Below are 21,624 nucleotides of genomic sequence, written 5' to 3' on the forward strand. Positions count from 1 at the left end.
CTGGGCCCAAGTTAACACTGCAGAAACATGTCGACCATGACCAGAACAACTGTCAAGGTAGTTATTTGTTAATGCTACCTTTTTCCACTGTTTTTAATGTTGGGAAAGGAAGGTCCCTATTAAACTGTTTTCCTTCCTCTACCCTATTTTAATGGCACCATCACCGTTTAGATTTAATTAATTTGTTTAATTTTATATTTTGCACTGCTTGTGAGCAACCCCTGATACCTACTCAGTGACAAAGCCAATCGTTTGGATATAAAGAACCACTATAGCACACTTGTGCGTGATCGCACACTGGGCCACTTCCAGTGTGCATTATGATGTCTGTCCCAAATGATGAAGGGCGGTACAGGTCGGTTGCCTGATGGGAACACTATCAGTGGTCTGAAAGTGCCCAGTGAACGACTCTTGTAGGTAACCCACTCACACCTTTATTTCATTCCCTTGGGAGACTGAGACCAAATGCTACCTTACTGTTGGTAGGAGTGAAGATAGAGGGCTGTAGCACTTTGGTCGTTAATATTCCCTCAGACCCCTTTTTGTATGTATCGTTATGAGAGTAGCTGTGAGGCTACGGGTCTTTTAGTACTTACCCTTCCCTTTTCCTTTTCTTCTCTTTTCTCATTAGTACATGGGTTTTCATGAATAACAATAACACAGGCAGCACGGGTTTGAGTTGAGGCATAATAGTAGCGGCGGGGAACCACTTTAAGGAGTTCCTAATTTTGGCATAATGGCTACCAATTTTGGCTTAGCATTTGATGAGGAAGAAATACAGAGTATTCTGTTAGAGAATCCCAGTATTGTGGATCTCCTACCTACGACATCAGTTAATACAGATGAAGGTTGGACAAAAGTCCTCGTACTAAAGAAGAACCAGGCTAGAGTATGTGTACATGGGACAATAATGGCAGAATACCTGCGTGGGAACTGTGCCCCAACAGGGCTTGTAGTGACTAATGCACCACGACTGTTTCTGGATGATAAGGATTTCCTGAGAGATTGGTATCTGATAGCGTGGAGATGCACCCGCGACTGGTTGGTGTTAATCATCAAAACAGCGAAAAAAACAGCGGATAAAATTCTCGTGGAAATTCAAACCTTAGAAGGCCAAATCAAGGCCACTATTTCAACGAGTAAGGCATTCTCCAAGAAACAAGAGGAAGGCAACAAGACGAGTAAAGAGTTCCGTGACTCGATCCTGTTCACTAAATTAGAAAAGTTTAAAAAAGATCTGGCCAACTTCAGTATGACCAGGATCTATCCATACACGAGTGACGACTACTCCCCACCAGTACTCAATAAGAGCACTCACAAAGGAGGCTCCAATTATGGCACTTCGGGTTCGGATAATGGATCAAGTGATTCGGACACTTCAAACCAAAGTGGCACCTCAGGACAACCGAGAGGTAGAGGGCGAGGGAACAATAGGAGGAACTGGAGAGGCTATGGCCAACAATTTGGGCCGCCTATCGGACCCCCACCATGGTGGCAACCGTCCCCCTGGGGACCCCCACCATTTCCCCAGTACCCCTCAATGGGACTTTACGATCCAAACCAATCTTTCCAAACCTATAATCAACAGCCTTTTTTAGGGTCTGGCCGGAGAACATGAGGCCGACAACGGACAGCCCAACAGGGCCAGGTACGTTGGAACTTACCCCCCCAAACAATGGGTCTGAGGAGCGGGAAAGTTATCGGCCAAGACCAAGTGGAGACGTCGACAGGACCAACACTGTGATCAATCTCAGTTCGTACCAACTTACTGCAATTGAAGAAGAGGTACTCAACAAGGGCCTTGGTTTTGTTTCTACAAATAAAAGTGATCCTTTTGTCACCCAGATAGAAATGGGCAAACTCTACAGAAAAATTAGGTTACACTATTTTTTCGCCCACAAACAACAAAATCCCGGAGAGACAACTACGAGAGTGGTGAACACAGGTCTTCATAGACCCTCCACTTTTAACCCTACAACCATCGGTCTCCCGGCAAAGGTACTAACCTTTGAGGAAGCGGTGGATGCTGACCTGAAAAAACTTTTCCTAAAAGAGCATAGACCTTTCCACAATCTCTCGAGAAGGGAACAAGAGGCTATTACGAGCTTGTCAAATAATCAATCAGTGGTTATTAAACCGGCGGACAAAGGCGGGGCGATTGTGCTGCTGGATGCAGATGCCTATCAGACAGAGTGCCTACGCCAACTCAATAACATTGGAGCATATCGTAAACTATCAATAGATCCCACTGAGAGACTGACCAGAGAAATCAAGCATATTGTGGAAGAAGCCCTAAGTGAGGGCTGGATAACAGCCAAAGAAGGACAATTCCTATGTACTGAGAATCCTAGAGTTCCCTATTTCTACCATTTACCCAAGATACACAAGCCACAACGACCACCCCCGGGCCGCCCTATTATCTCAGGGATCGGCTCGTTATTAGAACCATTATCAACATTCGTGGATGTATTTCTTAAACCAATGGTGAGCGAAATGCCGACTTACCTCAAGGACACCAATGATGTACTGAGGCTCCTACCTGACATCGACTTCAATGAGAACACAGACATCTTGGTGTCATTTGACGTAGAGAGTCTTTACACCTCGATCCCCCAGTTAGAAACTTTAGAGGTGGTGGAAGCACTTCTTACAGAGAGACAACTAGATTCTATCACACCTGTAAGATTGATAATGTCATTGGCTAGCTTAGCAATGACTGAAAACTTTTTCCGATATGAGGACTCACTTTATTTGCAAGTGAGCGGGACCAGCATGGGCAGTATTTTTGCCCCGTCCCTAGCAAATCTATATGTCCATAGGTTTGAATCAGATCACATCTTCTCTGAGACCAACCCTTTCACAGACAAATTACGTCTGTGGAAACGGTATATAGATGATGTGCTGGTGATATGGAGAGGGAGCAAGGCAGAACTTGCTGCTTTTCATGAATGGCTTAACGGCAGGAACCAGTTCCTAAAGTTAACCATAGAATACAATAGGACACATTTGCCCTTCCTGGATCTACTTATTACCTCCACACCCATGGGGTTGGCGTCCGAACTCTACCGCAAACCTATGGCACGGAACTCACTATTGAATTACAACAGCTGTCATCCAAAATCCTTGAAGGACAATCTGCCCTTCGGGCAATTTCTGCGGATCCAGAGGAACTGTTCCACAAGAGACAGCTTCGAACACCATGCAGGAAGTCTGGAACAAGATCTTCTGCATAAAGAATACCCTAGACATCTAGTTCGCAGATCTAAGAAACGAGCCTCAAACAATAACCGGGAGGGGCTATTAGAGATCTCACCACCTAAATCTAAACATGATCGCATGACATTTGTGAGTACTTTTACGACTCAGTCTAATAGTATTCAACGAATAGTGAAAAAACATTGGAGTATTCTGAATACGGGAACAGACGGTATCCAGATCCCTCTGTTTGCGTTTAAGAGGGGGCAAAGCCTAAAGGACAAACTTGTGCATACCCGGCCTAAAGATGATTTACCAAGGGCACTGGGTACCCTGTGGGACATGCCGGCAGCTACCGGGCATCACCCCTGTGGCAATTGCGCAGTATGTCCCAACACCACCAGATCACAAACAATAGATATTGGTACAGACCGCCCATGGGAACAACGCAGATTCACCACTTGTAATAGCTCTAATTTAATCTATCTGATCACATGCCCTTGCCAGAAAAGGTATGTGGGCATGACGACCCGTAAAGTAAAGACACGTATCACCGAACACAAAAGTTCCATCAGGTGTTCCAGACAGTCAACAAGACTCACTAATCATTTTTTGCAAGTTAAGCACACGCCGAATGATCTACACTGGACAGTGTTAGACCAACCTCTGATACCTACACATATTACTGACATTAAGATGTTCCTGTTCAGACGTGAACAAAAATGGGTACATAAGCTTGGGACGGACAAAGAAGGACTGAATGAAGACATTCCGTGGATGTCTCTATAAAGTCTGTAAGAGTCCTTATGTCCTGACCGTCTTGATAAAAAGATCTCACGATCATGAAGAATGTATCCTTATTCTATATCTAAGGCATGTAGACATATAGATCATGAGATGATCTATTTAGCCACACGTTAGAGTCATGTTGATAAGCATTCACACAATGATACAGTGTATTGATCAGACCAGATATGCGCAAATCATGTTTTTTCAAAGCTACAGTACAATGGTCTGTTCTTTGAGCTTTTTAATGTAGGACGTGGTGTCTACAGAATTGAATCTGTTTTGAGACTATGGGAGGATAGCACTGTAAACCTCGATTGTAAGTGATCGATTCGCGCTATGCGCTGGTTCTTAACCAATTATATCCCTTCGAACTACAATCCCCATGAGTATTAGGCGCACCGCGATGACGTCAGGGCGCCACTCGGAGAAACCAGGAAACACAACATTTGTAAATATCGGCACTTCCTGCCCGTTCGGCACCTCCCACAGACAGCCCAGAAGGACGTCTGGAGTACCGACGGGCAGGTAAGCGACCTGGGTGTGTGGTGATTGATTTAGAAGTATGGCGGTTCTACATAGATGCCGCGCTTGTAGCAAACCAACTGACGGTTTACGTCAAAGCCAAACCTGTTTCTGCATAGGCACTTGTAAACAATTGCTTAATCGAGCGCGATGACCCTAGAGGTTATACAGTGCTTTTAGAGTACAACCATTCAAAGAATACAATCTCGAGCTTTAATAACTGCGATGATGATTTTCCTCGAGACTGCTTGTTAAAGCCCAGTGACAACTACACAGCGGTTGCCCTCGCGTCTAGGTGCTTCCTCTGACCTTTCTGCCTTTGTTCGTTTATCCATGCATTATCTCCCACAGAGCGGGGCTCCTTGAAACCTGCGCTGATGCCGGGTGAGGTGGGGCGCTACTCTCCTAAAAAATAGGTGAGTGGACCGGACCAGAAGTCTTTCTGCTCTTGCATGACTCGCGAATGCGAGAATGTGATATGTGGTTGTTGACATTACTGTAAGGATGTGAGCCACAGCTATTAGATAAAGCTGTGAATTTTTGTAACAAGATGCGACAAAATAGCTTAATGTGTTTTCTCTCTTATTTTTTTGCATATTGGTGTGTGTGTTACTATATGAAATCCGGGAACTCTACAATCCAGGAGAGCGTAAGGTGATATTGTTTACACTTTTTATATTATTCTCACTACAAGCAGTAGAATGAATAGGTCCTGATGAAGCAGTAGGTGACCTCTGGGCCCAAGTTAACACTGCAGAAACATGTCGACCATGACCAGAACAACTGTCAAGGTAGTTATTTGTTAATGCTACCTTTTTCCACTGTTTTTAATGTTGGGAAAGGAAGGTCCCTATTAAACTGTTTTCCTTCCTCTACCCTATTTTAATGGCACCATCACCGTTTAGATTTAATTAATTTGTTTAATTTTATATTTTGCACTGCTTGTGAGCAACCCCTGATACCTACTCAGTGACAAAGCCAATCGTTTGGATATAAAGAACCACTATAGCACACTTGTGCGTGATCGCACACTGGGCCACTTCCAGTGTGCATTATGATGTCTGTCCCAAATGATGAAGGGCGGTACAGGTCGGTTGCCTGATGGGAACACTATCAGTGGTCTGAAAGTGCCCAGTGAACGACTCTTGTAGGTAACCCACTCACACCTTTATTTCATTCCCTTGGGAGACTGAGACCAAATGCTACCTTACTGTTGGTAGGAGTGAAGATAGAGGGCTGTAACACTTTGGTCGTTAATATTCCCTCAGACCCCTTTTTGTATGTATCGTTATGAGAGTAGCTGTGAGGCTACGGGTCTTTTAGTACTTACCCTTCCCTTTTCCTTTTCTTCTCTTTTCTCATTAGTACATGGGTTTTCATGAATAACAATAACACAGGCAGCACGGGTTTGAGTTGAGGCATAATAGTAGCGGCGGGGAACCACTTTAAGGAGTTCCTAATTTTGGCATAATGGCTACCAATTTTGGCTTAGCATTTGATGAGGAAGAAATACAGAGTATTCTGTTAGAGAATCCCAGTATTGTGGATCTCCTACCTACGACATCAGTTAATACAGATGAAGGTTGGACAAAAGTCCTCGTACTAAAGAAGAACCAGGCTAGAGTATGTGTACATGGGACAATAATGGCAGAATACCTGCGTGGGAACTGTGCCCCAACAGGGCTTGTAGTGACTAATGCACCACGACTGTTTCTGGATGATAAGGATTTCCTGAGAGATTGGTATCTGATAGCGTGGAGATGCACCCGCGACTGGTTGGTGTTAATCATCAAAACAGCGAAAAAAACAGCGGATAAAATTCTCGTGGAAATTCAAACCTTAGAAGGCCAAATCAAGGCCACTATTTCAACGAGTAAGGCATTCTCCAAGAAACAAGAGGAAGGCAACAAGACGAGTAAAGAGTTCCGTGACTCGATCCTGTTCACTAAATTAGAAAAGTTTAAAAAAGATCTGGCCAACTTCAGTATGACCAGGATCTATCCATACACGAGTGACGACTACTCCCCACCAGTACTCAATAAGAGCACTCACAAAGGAGGCTCCAATTATGGCACTTCGGGTTCGGATAATGGATCAAGTGATTCGGACACTTCAAACCAAAGTGGCACCTCAGGACAACCGAGAGGTAGAGGGCGAGGGAACAATAGGAGGAACTGGAGAGGCTATGGCCAACAATTTGGGCCGCCTATCGGACCCCCACCATGGTGGCAACCGTCCCCCTGGGGACCCCCACCATTTCCCCAGTACCCCTCAATGGGACTTTACGATCCAAACCAATCTTTCCAAACCTATAATCAACAGCCTTTTTTAGGGTCTGGCCGGAGAACATGAGGCCGACAACGGACAGCCCAACAGGGCCAGGTACGTTGGAACTTACCCCCCCAAACAATGGGTCTGAGGAGCGGGAAAGTTATCGGCCAAGACCAAGTGGAGACGTCGACAGGACCAACACTGTGATCAATCTCAGTTCGTACCAACTTACTGCAATTGAAGAAGAGGTACTCAACAAGGGCCTTGGTTTTGTTTCTACAAATAAAAGTGATCCTTTTGTCACCCAGATAGAAATGGGCAAACTCTACAGAAAAATTAGGTTACACTATTTTTTCGCCCACAAACAACAAAATCCCGGAGAGACAACTACGAGAGTGGTGAACACAGGTCTTCATAGACCCTCCACTTTTAACCCTACAACCATCGGTCTCCCGGCAAAGGTACTAACCTTTGAGGAAGCGGTGGATGCTGACCTGAAAAAACTTTTCCTAAAAGAGCATAGACCTTTCCACAATCTCTCGAGAAGGGAACAAGAGGCTATTACGAGCTTGTCAAATAATCAATCAGTGGTTATTAAACCGGCGGACAAAGGCGGGGCGATTGTGCTGCTGGATGCAGATGCCTATCAGACAGAGTGCCTACGCCAACTCAATAACATTGGAGCATATCGTAAACTATCAATAGATCCCACTGAGAGACTGACCAGAGAAATCAAGCATATTGTGGAAGAAGCCCTAAGTGAGGGCTGGATAACAGCCAAAGAAGGACAATTCCTATGTACTGAGAATCCTAGAGTTCCCTATTTCTACCATTTACCCAAGATACACAAGCCACAACGACCACCCCCGGGCCGCCCTATTATCTCAGGGATCGGCTCGTTATTAGAACCATTATCAACATTCGTGGATGTATTTCTTAAACCAATGGTGAGCGAAATGCCGACTTACCTCAAGGACACCAATGATGTACTGAGGCTCCTACCTGACATCGACTTCAATGAGAACACAGACATCTTGGTGTCATTTGACGTAGAGAGTCTTTACACCTCGATCCCCCAGTTAGAAACTTTAGAGGTGGTGGAAGCACTTCTTACAGAGAGACAACTAGATTCTATCACACCTGTAAGATTGATAATGTCATTGGCTAGCTTAGCAATGACTGAAAACTTTTTCCGATATGAGGACTCACTTTATTTGCAAGTGAGCGGGACCAGCATGGGCAGTATTTTTGCCCCGTCCCTAGCAAATCTATATGTCCATAGGTTTGAATCAGATCACATCTTCTCTGAGACCAACCCTTTCACAGACAAATTACGTCTGTGGAAACGGTATATAGATGATGTGCTGGTGATATGGAGAGGGAGCAAGGCAGAACTTGCTGCTTTTCATGAATGGCTTAACGGCAGGAACCAGTTCCTAAAGTTAACCATAGAATACAATAGGACACATTTGCCCTTCCTGGATCTACTTATTACCTCCACACCCATGGGGTTGGCGTCCGAACTCTACCGCAAACCTATGGCACGGAACTCACTATTGAATTACAACAGCTGTCATCCAAAATCCTTGAAGGACAATCTGCCCTTCGGGCAATTTCTGCGGATCCAGAGGAACTGTTCCACAAGAGACAGCTTCGAACACCATGCAGGAAGTCTGGAACAAGATCTTCTGCATAAAGAATACCCTAGACATCTAGTTCGCAGATCTAAGAAACGAGCCTCAAACAATAACCGGGAGGGGCTATTAGAGATCTCACCACCTAAATCTAAACATGATCGCATGACATTTGTGAGTACTTTTACGACTCAGTCTAATAGTATTCAACGAATAGTGAAAAAACATTGGAGTATTCTGAATACGGGAACAGACGGTATCCAGATCCCTCTGTTTGCGTTTAAGAGGGGGCAAAGCCTAAAGGACAAACTTGTGCATACCCGGCCTAAAGATGATTTACCAAGGGCACTGGGTACCCTGTGGGACATGCCGGCAGCTACCGGGCATCACCCCTGTGGCAATTGCGCAGTATGTCCCAACACCACCAGATCACAAACAATAGATATTGGTACAGACCGCCCATGGGAACAACGCAGATTCACCACTTGTAATAGCTCTAATTTAATCTATCTGATCACATGCCCTTGCCAGAAAAGGTATGTGGGCATGACGACCCGTAAAGTAAAGACACGTATCACCGAACACAAAAGTTCCATCAGGTGTTCCAGACAGTCAACAAGACTCACTAATCATTTTTTGCAAGTTAAGCACACGCCGAATGATCTACACTGGACAGTGTTAGACCAACCTCTGATACCTACACATATTACTGACATTAAGATGTTCCTGTTCAGACGTGAACAAAAATGGGTACATAAGCTTGGGACGGACAAAGAAGGACTGAATGAAGACATTCCGTGGATGTCTCTATAAAGTCTGTAAGAGTCCTTATGTCCTGACCGTCTTGATAAAAAGATCTCACGATCATGAAGAATGTATCCTTATTCTATATCTAAGGCATGTAGACATATAGATCATGAGATGATCTATTTAGCCACACGTTAGAGTCATGTTGATAAGCATTCACACAATGATACAGTGTATTGATCAGACCAGATATGCGCAAATCATGTTTTTTCAAAGCTACAGTACAATGGTCTGTTCTTTGAGCTTTTTAATGTAGGACGTGGTGTCTACAGAATTGAATCTGTTTTGAGACTATGGGAGGATAGCACTGTAAACCTCGATTGTAAGTGATCGATTCGCGCTATGCGCTGGTTCTTAACCAATTATATCCCTTCGAACTACAATCCCCATGAGTATTAGGCGCACCACGATGACGTCAGGGCGCCACTCGGAGAAACCAGGAAACACAACATTTGTAAATATCGGCACTTCCTGCCCGTTCGGCACCTCCCACAGACAGCCCAGAAGGACGTCTGGAGTACCGACGGGCAGGTAAGCGACCTGGGTGTGTGGTGATTGATTTAGAAGTATGGCGGTTCTACATAGATGCCGCGCTTGTAGCAAACCAACTGACGGTTTACGTCAAAGCCAAACCTGTTTCTGCATAGGCACTTGTAAACAATTGCTTAATCGAGCGCGATGACCCTAGAGGTTATACAGTGCTTTTAGAGTACAACCATTCAAAGAATACAATCTCGAGCTTTAATAACTGCGATGATGATTTTCCTCGAGACTGCTTGTTAAAGCCCAGTGACAACTACACAGCGGTTGCCCTCGCGTCTAGGTGCTTCCTCTGACCTTTCTGCCTTTGTTCGTTTATCCATGCATTATCTCCCACAGAGCGGGGCTCCTTGAAACCTGCGCTGATGCCGGGTGAGGTGGGGCGCTACTCTCCTAAAAAATAGGTGAGTGGACCGGACCAGAAGTCTTTCTGCTCTTGCATGACTCGCGAATGCGAGAATGTGATATGTGGTTGTTGACATTACTGTAAGGATGTGAGCCACAGCTATTAGATAAAGCTGTGAATTTTTGTAACAAGATGCGACAAAATAGCTTAATGTGTTTTCTCTCTTATTTTTTTGCGTATTGGTGTGTGTGTTACTATATGAAATCCGGGAACTCTACAATCCAGGAGAGCGTAAGGTGATATTGTTTACACTTTTTATATTATTCTCACTACAAGCAGTAGAATGAATAGGTCCTGATGAAGCAGTAGGTGACCTCTGGGCCCAAGTTAACACTGCAGAAACATGTCGACCATGACCAGAACAACTGTCAAGGTAGTTATTTGTTAATGCTACCTTTTTCCACTGTTTTTAATGTTGGGAAAGGAAGGTCCCTACTAAACTGTTTTCCTTCCTCTACCCTATTTTAATGGCACCATCACCGTTTAGATTTAATTAATTTGTTTAATTTAATATTTTGCACTGCTTGTGAGCAACCCCTGATACCTACTCAGTGACAAAGCCAATCGTTTGGATATAAAGAACCACTATAGCACACTTGTGCGTGATCGCACACTGGGCCACTTCCAGTGTGCATTATGATGTCTGTCCCAAATGATGAAGGGCGGTACAGGTCGGTTGCCTGATGGGAACACTATCAGTGGTCTGAAAGTGCCCAGTGAACGACTCTTGTAGGTAACCCACTCACACCTTTATTTCATTCCCTTGGGAGACTGAGACCAAATGCTACCTTACTGTTGGTAGGAGTGAAGATAGAGGGCTGTAGCACTTTGGTCGTTAATATTCCCTCAGACCCCTTTTTGTATGTATCGTGATGGAATAGGACACCAGTGGGGCTCAGGGAATCTATCTTTCCTCTTCACGCGTCTCTTTTTACTTCCTAAGGCTTCCACTGCCTTTCTCCGCGTAGGTCCATTATGCAGTCGTCGCCAGTATTTTTTAAATAAAGTTGCCTTCTTGTAAGTAGGAAATCAGGTAGCCAGTCATGTAGAATATAAGAAGTAGATTTATTGTAGAAGTTGTCTTAGGTTACATGTTATAAGATGGCAAATGCCCCACCAGGAGCAGCATCCTTGCTGCTCAGCCCCCTCTCTCCAACTGACACTCTCCCAACATTCGATTACAACACATAGACTGGCTGAGCAGCAGATAACAGTGAAAGCAGGGAAATAATGCATTACACCTAACACAGGATATAACATGCCCTTAATGCAAAAACGTAGTGTGATGCAAAACATTATCTGTCTGTGATGTCTATGGTCATCTCAGACATGGGTCCCGGGCTCTCCATGCCACTGGAATCAAGCTATCCTGGCTGATGAGGGGTGAAACCCCGAAACTGGTCTTAGGATGCTTGTTTCTAGTCCAGGGAAGACCTGGCCTTGCAGTTCGGGCTGGACTGTTTCCATTGGACGCAGGGTCAAGACTGATTTGCATATGGCTGGGCTCACACTGGAATGGCACGATGAGCAAAAAAAACGATGGATTTAGGCCCAGATCAATGTATGACATTGTTCTGCATTCTGTCCATCAATTGTTCTTTTTGCATATGGTAATCCTAATTACATAAATGTTGAGGGTGGTATCTGATTTGGGAAAATGAATGACCAAGACACACTCGTCTGTATCAACCTTCTGCATTTCGTTTGACATGTGCTAGCTGTGATCTGCCTTTTACTGACTTTAGTCCGCAGGAATTCAAAAGCCATTTACCTAATGGAATTCGAGGCAATCCACACAGCAAAGCAAACATTCTCAGAACTCAAGTTTGTCGTCTTTAGCCAATGAAGAATTGGCTTTGCAAAACAGCCCTTTATGTGGCTGCATGAATGTGCGAATTTAAGAAACTCGTTATTTCACATCATCTTCATAACATCTCTATTTTAGAAATGAATAATTATACAACCTGGCTGTAATCCATGTCTCGCCGAGTTCCCTTGCATAGTTCTGGTCAAAATGATCCAAAATAAATCGGCAAATCTGTTTTTGAAGTTTTCCCATTCGACTCAGTTCTCGTCTAAAACAAAAATAGCAACAAATATCCTGAAAAATGTCAAATATTTATCAAAGATGGGAACCGTAATGGATTTCAGAAGTATGTTTGTTCTGTGTGTCCAAAGCATGCAAGCATTTAAAAATACATTTTGGGTTTGACTGATCAGGGAATATAGTCATGTCCAATGTGATAAATTATTTATCAAAATAATTATCCATTAGTGCAGCACGTTGCACTGGTTCGGGGATCCAGAGGAGAGGAGTGGAGTGGGGTGGGGTGGGGGTGTCCCTCTGCACTCTAATTATGGCTATTTTATGCTACATAATTCAACGCTTACTTGCTTCCATTACTCATTGAACCCCTACTACGACACTGATCTCTATCACAAAAATATTAGGGCAAATCAATAATTTGGGGCAAAGAACAAATTAGTTGACCAACAGGACAAAGAATATGCAATGGCAGCCCAACCGTGTGGTTAAGGTAAAGCAACACCTCCCCCCAAAAAACTCCTACACTATAAAGACACCACGAAGCAGGAAGATTTCCTATCAGTTCAAAATATTAGTATTTGTGCTCCACTATAAGAACGTCTTTATCCAATAACCTAGTATAAACAATGTGTACATTGCAACGGACAAATCACAGTGCGCAGATGCACCAACCGAACATTGCACACCTAACAGAAACAAAAACAATTCAGGCATAACATTGCTCAGTGGCTCTCTCCCTCACAAACAATAGTTCCTCTCCACTTGGCAACAGTGGCAATAGGGATGCATACATGCCATGGCAGTGATATCTAAAGCAACATTCATCTACTACAAAGTATAAAAACGTCTTAAAAACATACATGGGAACTAATGACCAAGACGTATCCCCTAGAGGTGTTATGACATCCAAAGAAGCACAGAGAAAGTAAGCGGCATTCATTTATTTTGTGGGTTTAGATATTTGCATATTATATATTTACTGAAAAAAACAATAGTTAAAGTGGTGATACAGCTAGGTGTTGGAATTAGGAATTTGCTAATATTAAAAACCCAAAAAACAATAAAAAACCAGTTATAGTTTAATTAACTAACAACAAATTGTGCCTCCATCCTGCACTGCTTAAAACCTTACATATCACATCACTTATGACATATCAAATGGCATCATTGATGACTTCACTCGTGACAACTCAGTCATAGCCTCCAGCTAGACCCTGAATGCAATCTGCATTCCAGTAAGGACTTACACTAAACCCTCTGCAAGCAACAATCCTCCACTGGACATGGTCTTCAACAATACGTAGGACTGGCTTCACACAGTGCTTAGGCAGTGGCTAAGGTCTTCAACCACCCCTCCACAAGTGGCCAACATCCACCATGCACACTTTGGGCCATATACAGTGGAGGGTGTATGCAAGGTCTAATGTCACACCAGACTCTGCATCCAACAAGCAACAGGGGTTGGGCTGAGGGACTTTCATAATGGCTGGCCCCTACACCCAATCTTCCACATGTGACCAACCCCGCTGGTCATGGCCTTTGGCCATGCGAAGCAGAGAGTTGGCTGCAGGGCCTTGCCAACGGCTGAGCCCCAGGCCCACCCCTTTATGACCAATAAACATCCTAATTCCTCAGCCATCAGCACTTTACAGCAAAGGTTGACCAATGGGTCAATTGTTCAATGATGTTCATCAGATAACACTCCGCAAGTGACCTACCCCTGCTGCCCTCATACTTTGAGTGACAACAAGTAAAACGACAATAACAACCATCAAAAGTGCTTCACTTCTGAACTATTCAGCAGGTTGTTCCTAGCTGTGGGCTTATAGTGTGTTTTTGTTTGCGGGAGTATCTCTCCTATGGGCAATTTCAGCGGCTTAGGAGAATTTGTAGCCACTTGGAGGACTTTCGGCAACAGTTTAATGACCTAACAGCTAAACTCAAAAACCGGGGTTACCCTACAACGGTCCTGACTAAAGGCTATAAAAGAGTACGGAACCAACCGAGGGAAGCGCTTCTTGAGGAGATCCCCAAGGCCCAGAGCGAAATCCCTTTGACATGTGTCACAACTTATAGCTCAGCATCCAACGCCGTGATAAAAACCCATCAATAAACACTGGCGTATCATTAACAGTAACAATAGAAATTGGGAGAAACCATTGTTCTAATTTAAACAAGGCCGTAGTCTCTGGGACACCCTGGTTAATACGCGCCCCAAAGAGATTGTAGCGAGAGAACTCCCATCAGTTACGGATGCCTGGGGGCTGCCAAAAATAACGGGGCATTATCCTTGTTCAAACTGCAGTATCTGCCACCTCACGTCACACACAAAAACCTTGGATCTTGAACCGGATAAAGTGTGGACCCAGAGAGTTCATACAAACTGTAACTCCACAAATGTGGTATATCTAATAACTTGCCCTTGTGGGTTGCGGTATGTCGGAATGACTACACACAAAGTAAAACTACGAATATGCGAACACCGCAGTAACATCAGATGTGGCCGTGTAACTACCAAACTGAGCGAGCACTTTTTACAAAGTAACCACACTACCAATGACATGCGGTGGATGGTTATTGAGCAGGTGAACACCAAAAATAATACACAAAAACTCTGTTTGAGAAAGAACAAAGGTGGGTGTACCGCCTTGGGACACGCCTGCATGGTTTGAATAATAACCTTGGTGGAGAAGTGTGGCTCAGGGGTTAGAGGCAGCAGACCCGGAAGCTGAGATCGGTCCTGGACCAGGGTTCAATTCCCCGCCTCGGCGGGGTCTTGGGCTAAAAATTCCATGGACTCGATAATTCTCGCCCCGGTGCCTCCTCGACTCACGGGTTCACACTCTGCGACTCTGGGCAATAGCTTGCTTAATCTCCACAACGGCCCCTCGCGGCGGGATGCCTGACTTTCACCTTGTGGATACCCTGCTATCTCACAGGGGAATACCAGGAAGGGTTCCCTAAGCAAGCGCCGGGAAACCCACTGCGGGTAGCTGTGCGCTATATAAGCTCAACTACATTTACATTCTGTGTTACAGAATTAATCACCTTACATATGGGAGTCTATCATGTATGGTCCACGTCTATGTACATTTGAGTAAGCCCACCATTGTACAATGTCTTGACTTCATTACCTTATAATGGGAGCTATGTGCCATCGTTTTGGCCCTATGTCCCATGTGCATTACAATGACATTGTTTCCTGTAGATGGGCACACGCCGCCTCTACTTTTGATTCTACTTTTGATTTAACTAGTATATGTCGAAGTGGGATTTCCTTGTCCACCTCACTGAACTGACTCTGGGAGTGAGTACTTTTACATATACCGGTCTTCTGTTTCCCCTCATTGAGGCACACGCCACCTTTACCCTTTATTTAACCATTGCGCTCTAATAACGATGCACTTTTTTTTAACCTTTTTTTCATCCTGCATTATCCCATGTCTTTCTGAGTCTGATAGCAACCTACGTCCATCCCATGGCATTGATGTAACGATCCTGCCATGTTCTGAGATCGTTTACCTCTTTGCGTTGTCTTACACACCATTGACTTTGGTCTCCATAATAACGCGCGTCACATTGATGCATTGTCGACTACGACTGGCGAGTCGAATACCTAGGCTCAAACATTGTACAGGATAGGCCCAATAGTGGGTCACGTGGCCGCGTCTTCTGTGCCGCTTCCGTCGTTGGCGGCTTCAGTCACGGAGCTCGCTTCTTACTGGCTCTGGCTGTTTTTTGATGACGCCTATCGCACCAGCCACGCCCACCGCGCGCATTCTGACAATGGTGTTTTTTACTCCCTCCTGGCCTTTATGAACTCCAGTCTCTGTGAGCAGGACGTTCTTCGGGGTCCGGCAAGAGAGGGTTCATGCAGGTTCCAAGCGGGTGCCTAGCGTATAGGGCGTGAGTACAGCGAATGGCAGATGAGTACATTTGTGTATTGTCTCTGAGTTGTAAGACGCACCCCTCCAGTTTTCTACCTCTTTATATTTCCAGGGTGTGCCATTTCGCTACCACCCCCCTCCCGAGACCCATGGTGCTCTGATCCTTTACACCTACTGTAAGGACGCATTTGTTTTAAGTTGTTCTTCTGCCCAACAGCACCAGTCAGCTTGGCTGACAGTTCTCTATTTTTTGCACGTGTTAGCTAGTAGCATTAGATGGGCATATTGACACCATTTGCCTGCGTTTTGCTTTACTTTAGCCATTTGGCTTGATAAAGGACGATTGTCCTTTCTGCATCACGGGGTTACTGATAATCCTGTATGTGCACGAGTTCACTTATTCTCGCACTCGTATTTTTATTACGGTCATATGAGCACCCCAAGAGCACCCAAGCATGTTATTACCACTCTTTGACAACCGATAAGGGCATACCGTTGACTTCGGTCTCCATAACAACGCGCGCCACATTGATGCATTGTCGACTCCGACTGGTGAGTCGAATACCTAAGCTCAAACATTGTACAGGATAGGCCCAATAGTGGGTCACATGGCCGCGTCTTCTGTGCCGCTTCAGTCGTTGGCGGCTTCAGTCACGGAGCTCGCTTCTTACTGGCTCAGGCTGTTTTTTTATGACGCCTATCGCACCAGCCACGCCCACCGCGCGCATTCTGACAATGGCGATTTTCCCTCCCTCCTGGCCTTTATGAACTCCGGTCTCTGTGAGGAGGTCATTCTTCGGGGTCCGGCAAGAGAGGGCTCACGCAGATTCCAAGCGGTGCCTAGCATATAGGGCGTGAGTACGGCGACCTGCAGATGAGTTCATTTGTGTATTGTCTCTGAGTTGTAAGGCTCACCCCTCCATTTTTCTACCTCTTTATATTTTCAGGGTGTGCCATTTCGCTTTCACCCCCCACCCGAGACCCATGGTGCTCTGATATTTTGCACCTGCTGTAAGGACGCATTTGTTTTAAGTTGTTCTTCTACCCAACAGCACCAGTCAGCTTGGCTGACCGTTCTCCATTTTTTGCACGTGTTAGCTAGTAGCATTAGATGGGCATATTGACACCATTTGCCCGTGTTTTGCTTTACTTTAGCCACGCCATTTAGCTTGATAAAGGACGATTGTCCTTTCTGCATCACAGGGTTACTGATAATCCTGTATGTGCACGAGTTCACTTATTCTCACACTCGTGTTTTTGTTACGGTTATATGAGCACCCCAAGAGCACCGCAGCATGTTATTACCACTCTTTGACAACCGAACAGGGCATATTGAATTACTTTTCCTTGTCTCTCTTTGTCTCCTATGTGTTGTTTGTCAATTTATCTGTTTTTTAGAATAAACTTGGTTCCGCTCCAAAGGGAAGAAATCCAGATACAGTGTTTTAAAACTTTTTAACACTAGTAACCTCAGGCCAGGGTGGGCCTTAGTGAGCCATACCACCGGGGTTCATCACTACACTTCACTGATCCTGACGAATGCCTGACTAACTGCTCACACATAGGCAGAAACAGGTTGACCACACTTCAGGGATAAAACTGGACCTTTAATTTTGGTCCTTTATCCTACACTTTTGTTTTTATTCATGTCCAATTGTCAAAACTAATAAACTACCCTTTTGACACAACTTGGACATTTTTAACTCACTTATTTCACACTTCACCTATCACTTAACCAGCTCTGCAGTAACCTGGCGTTGCAGCACACTAGGGTGGCATTCGGCCACTCCAGGTGAGGCCCAATGATGAAGCATGTCACCAACTAGGTTGGTGAGTGAGGGCTTTCTGAAAAAACCTAATTTGGTTTTCCTCACAGGTAATCCTTACCGTGAGTGTCGCTACATGCTTGCACTTTTCTAGCCTCTACTGGTATTACGCTCCTCTGTTGATTCCCTAATTATAACTTACACATCAGCAATGCACTGCCTATGACCTCACATATTGCACCACTCATGACATGACCGGCCATAATTCAATAACGGTGGGGGGGGGATGAGGCCTCCTTCCTTTGGCTGATTGGCTCCAGGGACCCGATCCCCTGGGGCCCTGCCATAACCAAATGGGAGAGGGGGACCATACGCCCCCCTGCCCAGGCCGGTTTCAGCCCCAGGGACTCCATCCCCAGGGCCCGCCACGTCGCCTGAGTGCTTTTGGCACCTAGTATGCATGATGGGGACAGCGGGGAGAGCTTCAAGGCTCCCGCCGTCCCAGCCAGCTCCCCGTCTCCTGTGGGAGCCGGTATTGCTGTTGCACTGAGGGAGCTGCTGGAAGGTCTGCAGGCAGGGAAAGAGATGATATATCCGCTTTCAGCAGAAGGGAGTGCTTTCACAGCTCCCGCCCGCTGAAACCGGAGTGTTTGCTTTTACTCGATGGTGGCTATGACCGCACCCGCCAAGCAAAAGCTACCAGCTATGTCCCGGGGATGGACACCCCGGGAGATAGAAGGAAATGGGCCTGGTGGTTGGCAGTCCCTAGGGCCATTAATGGCTCCAGGAGGGAGGCCGCGTGGCCCCCCTCCTTTACTTTTCAGGGTGAGACCGAGGGAGGTGGTGGTCCTAGGGGCCCTATGTGGCACGGCACCTCTCCCATTCTTTAAAAAAATATTTGACCCGGAAAGGCGGGGTACCCGGGGCCTTGGGGGCGAGGAGGTCTGCAAGGCCCACCCTTTTTGTGTTATTTTGACCCGGGCGATGGTGGCCCCTTGGGTTTGAGGGGGTCCAAGCGCCCCCCAACAATGTTTGATTACGCCGGGGAGGTGGAAGTCCTCGGGGTTTATAGAGCCTGAGGAGGGGGGCCCTGTGTGCCCCCTTCCTTCTACATAAATAAAGCCCCGGGAGATGGTGGTCCTGGGATTCCAAGAGCCTCAGGAGGGTGGCCCTGTGTTCCCCCCTCATTTTTTTAAATAATGTTCCTGGGAGCTGCCCACCCCAAGGCTTTTTTCAAAACAATAATTATTGCCATATTCGCGGATCCTCTGCGATTTTGAGCAACATTTTTTTAAAAAAATGCTTTTTTTGCCCTGGTAGGGTGTCCCTCAGGCACCCCATAACCAGAGTTTAGGGGGTCACAGTATTTCTGCCCTGCCCACTTTTCTTTTATTCTTTTATGGTTTTTCTGGGAATTGGCTGAAGTCAAGTCCCAAGACTGCTCCAATCACTTCTTGGTTGAAGTATTGGCAGCCAATCAGATTTCAGCACGAGATCAGAGGGTTTGAGGAGCCTTTGCATCCCTATATATGCAAATACAGATTTCCTTTAATATCTACAAAACTACTGAACGGATTTACATCAAATAGCAAAAAAAGGGTTCTTTCTGGACTCAGAGCTACCTTTCTGCCAAATTTGGTGTAATTCAGTCCAGCGGTTCAGGCTGTAATCATGACTAAAATCTCTATGGAAATTTACCTTAGGAAAAACACCTTTTTAAGCGTCTCTCCCCACCATTTTCTCGGCCCCCCACATGACGGATCGCCCAAAACATTCCATGCACAACAAGAATCTCTGGGGCACTGTTTTTGGAAAATGTCGTGAAGATTCGTTAAATTGCGCCAAAGATATAGGCAAGTAAAAAAAAAAAATCCTTAGGAAACATGGCCCTAACTATAATTACCGACTAGATACTGCCAGTAGGTGATATATATCTATATATATATTTGCCAGGCAATACTCTTAATTAGTAATATATATAAGTTTCAGTTTATTTTTGCACTGTCACTTTAAAAATGCAAGTCAAAACTCACATGTGTATAAAAGGACCAAAATGGCGGCTTACGGTTGTTGTGAGAAAGACTGTTTCTTTTGAAGTGTGGGCTTCACTCTTTCTTTTTTCCTCATGAAAGATGTCTGTCACAGCGCACAAGACTCCGAAGCAGACTGTCCCACAACACCACTCATGGAAGTGACCAGAGTTTACGCCTAGATGTTAGCTACAGTGATATGTGCTTCAAAAGGTTAATCCCAGAACGATGACACGTAAACCCATATTCAGTAAACACACTCAGTCTGCGCAAACTGTTCAACACTGAAGCTTTACAACATTTAACCAGAGGGTGTTATTTACAAACACACACATTGCCAGAACAGTCATGATGTGCGGGCTGCACAACACTTCTCCTTTCATGTATTGTACTTCACGCAAGTATACATACACCCATCACATGCTCTCATTGCAGTTCACATTACTACATCCTACATGTTATGTATTCCCCATAGGCACACAAAGTCTGCACACACTCTAATCTCACATGTACTACACAGTACTGCCCTATCCCTAGTCTCTACTAATCACAAGATGGTTTGCTGTCACCAACGCGCTTGTGCTGCTTAACTCCAGGTGAAGGCGGTAGCCTTTCACGGCTAGGAGGGTAGCGATTTGGGCGACCCTCCCAGTACAACAGACTGCAATCCTCCGTGCGACAGGCGATAATGTCAGTGGTAAGGTGATATCTAATGTTACCAGTAATATAAGCAATAATTTCTGGTGGCATCTGCCACATCGCGCATGAGATGATGAGCAATTTATTTTGAGGGGGAGTTACGGTTTTCACAGGATGTTGTCTTTCACCTTGTGAGCCAGTGACATGAGAGGAAGAAGCAACAGATTTCCTGTAACGTTTCTGCTACAGAACAGCCAAATGACCAAATACCATCTATGTCATTCATGATTTAGTAAAATGAAGTTGCTCTTTGTCATTAAATAATGGTTAATGGACAATTGCTTCTACAATCTCTGGCAGTATTTACTTCCCCTACATGTCGTTACGAAAGATATCTAAAGGAAAATGTGGAGATCTCATTAATTTTTGTCTAATTCAATTCTTTCCATAAAAAACCTACACATTGCGTCCTATGCTCCACAGCGCACACATTACCTCTGCACTATTTTATAATGATTCTAAGCTGTAGATACTGGTACGGAGACAGTATACAGATCTCTGCAGAAAGTGCATTAACTCTGTACCTTCGTCTGAGGAAATTCATCTTTTAAAAAACTAGGAGATGACAAGATGGTGGAAGGCTTGACGGTATTGGCGGATGTAATGTCTGATTTCTCTGAGGCAATCCCACAAGATTTGCAAAGGGAAATTGACTTAGACCACTGAAATGTATAGAGATAGGTACACTCTAGATTTGTTTTTGTGTGATACAGTGATTATACATTTTGAAGAGACAGACTTTGTGGAGAACAACCATGTCCTGAGAAACATGTTACAGTAATGGTAATGGTGGGGAAGAGTGGGACTGTGCTCCAATGTCTGCAACCTGTTTGTTGCTTTTTGTGTTAAATAAAATCCGAAATATAGATTTTTTTTTTTACTTTGTTTCTTTCTTGGGAAACTGTTACCTCTCAATTCTCCCATCCATATATCTTAAAGATGTTCCCTTTTCATGTTATAGAAGGACCTGCTACAGTAAACATGTCAACGCTGAAACTCTCCACAATGTATTTTATAAACACTAGAACAAG

General features: G+C 44.8%; 1 protein-coding gene across 2 annotated transcripts in view; it reads right to left on the reverse strand.

Moving 5' to 3' along the window:
- Nucleotides 1–21,624, reverse strand: part of NSUN3 (NOP2/Sun RNA methyltransferase 3) — a 190,337-nt gene that overhangs the window by 120,987 nt on the left and 47,726 nt on the right. For both annotated transcript variants that reach the window (XR_013599891.1, XM_078657710.1), the window contains exon 2: nt 12,129–12,239. Coding sequence is in view for 1 of the 2 variants with exons in the window: in XM_078657710.1 (XP_078513836.1) it covers nt 12,129–12,223 (95 nt within the window). In the remaining variant the exon portion in view is untranslated. The remainder of the gene's footprint in view (nt 1–12,128; nt 12,240–21,624) is intronic.

This window comes from Lissotriton helveticus, chromosome 8, assembly GCF_964261635.1.
Source record: "Lissotriton helveticus chromosome 8, aLisHel1.1, whole genome shotgun sequence".
Taxonomy (NCBI): Eukaryota; Metazoa; Chordata; class Amphibia; order Caudata; family Salamandridae; genus Lissotriton; species Lissotriton helveticus.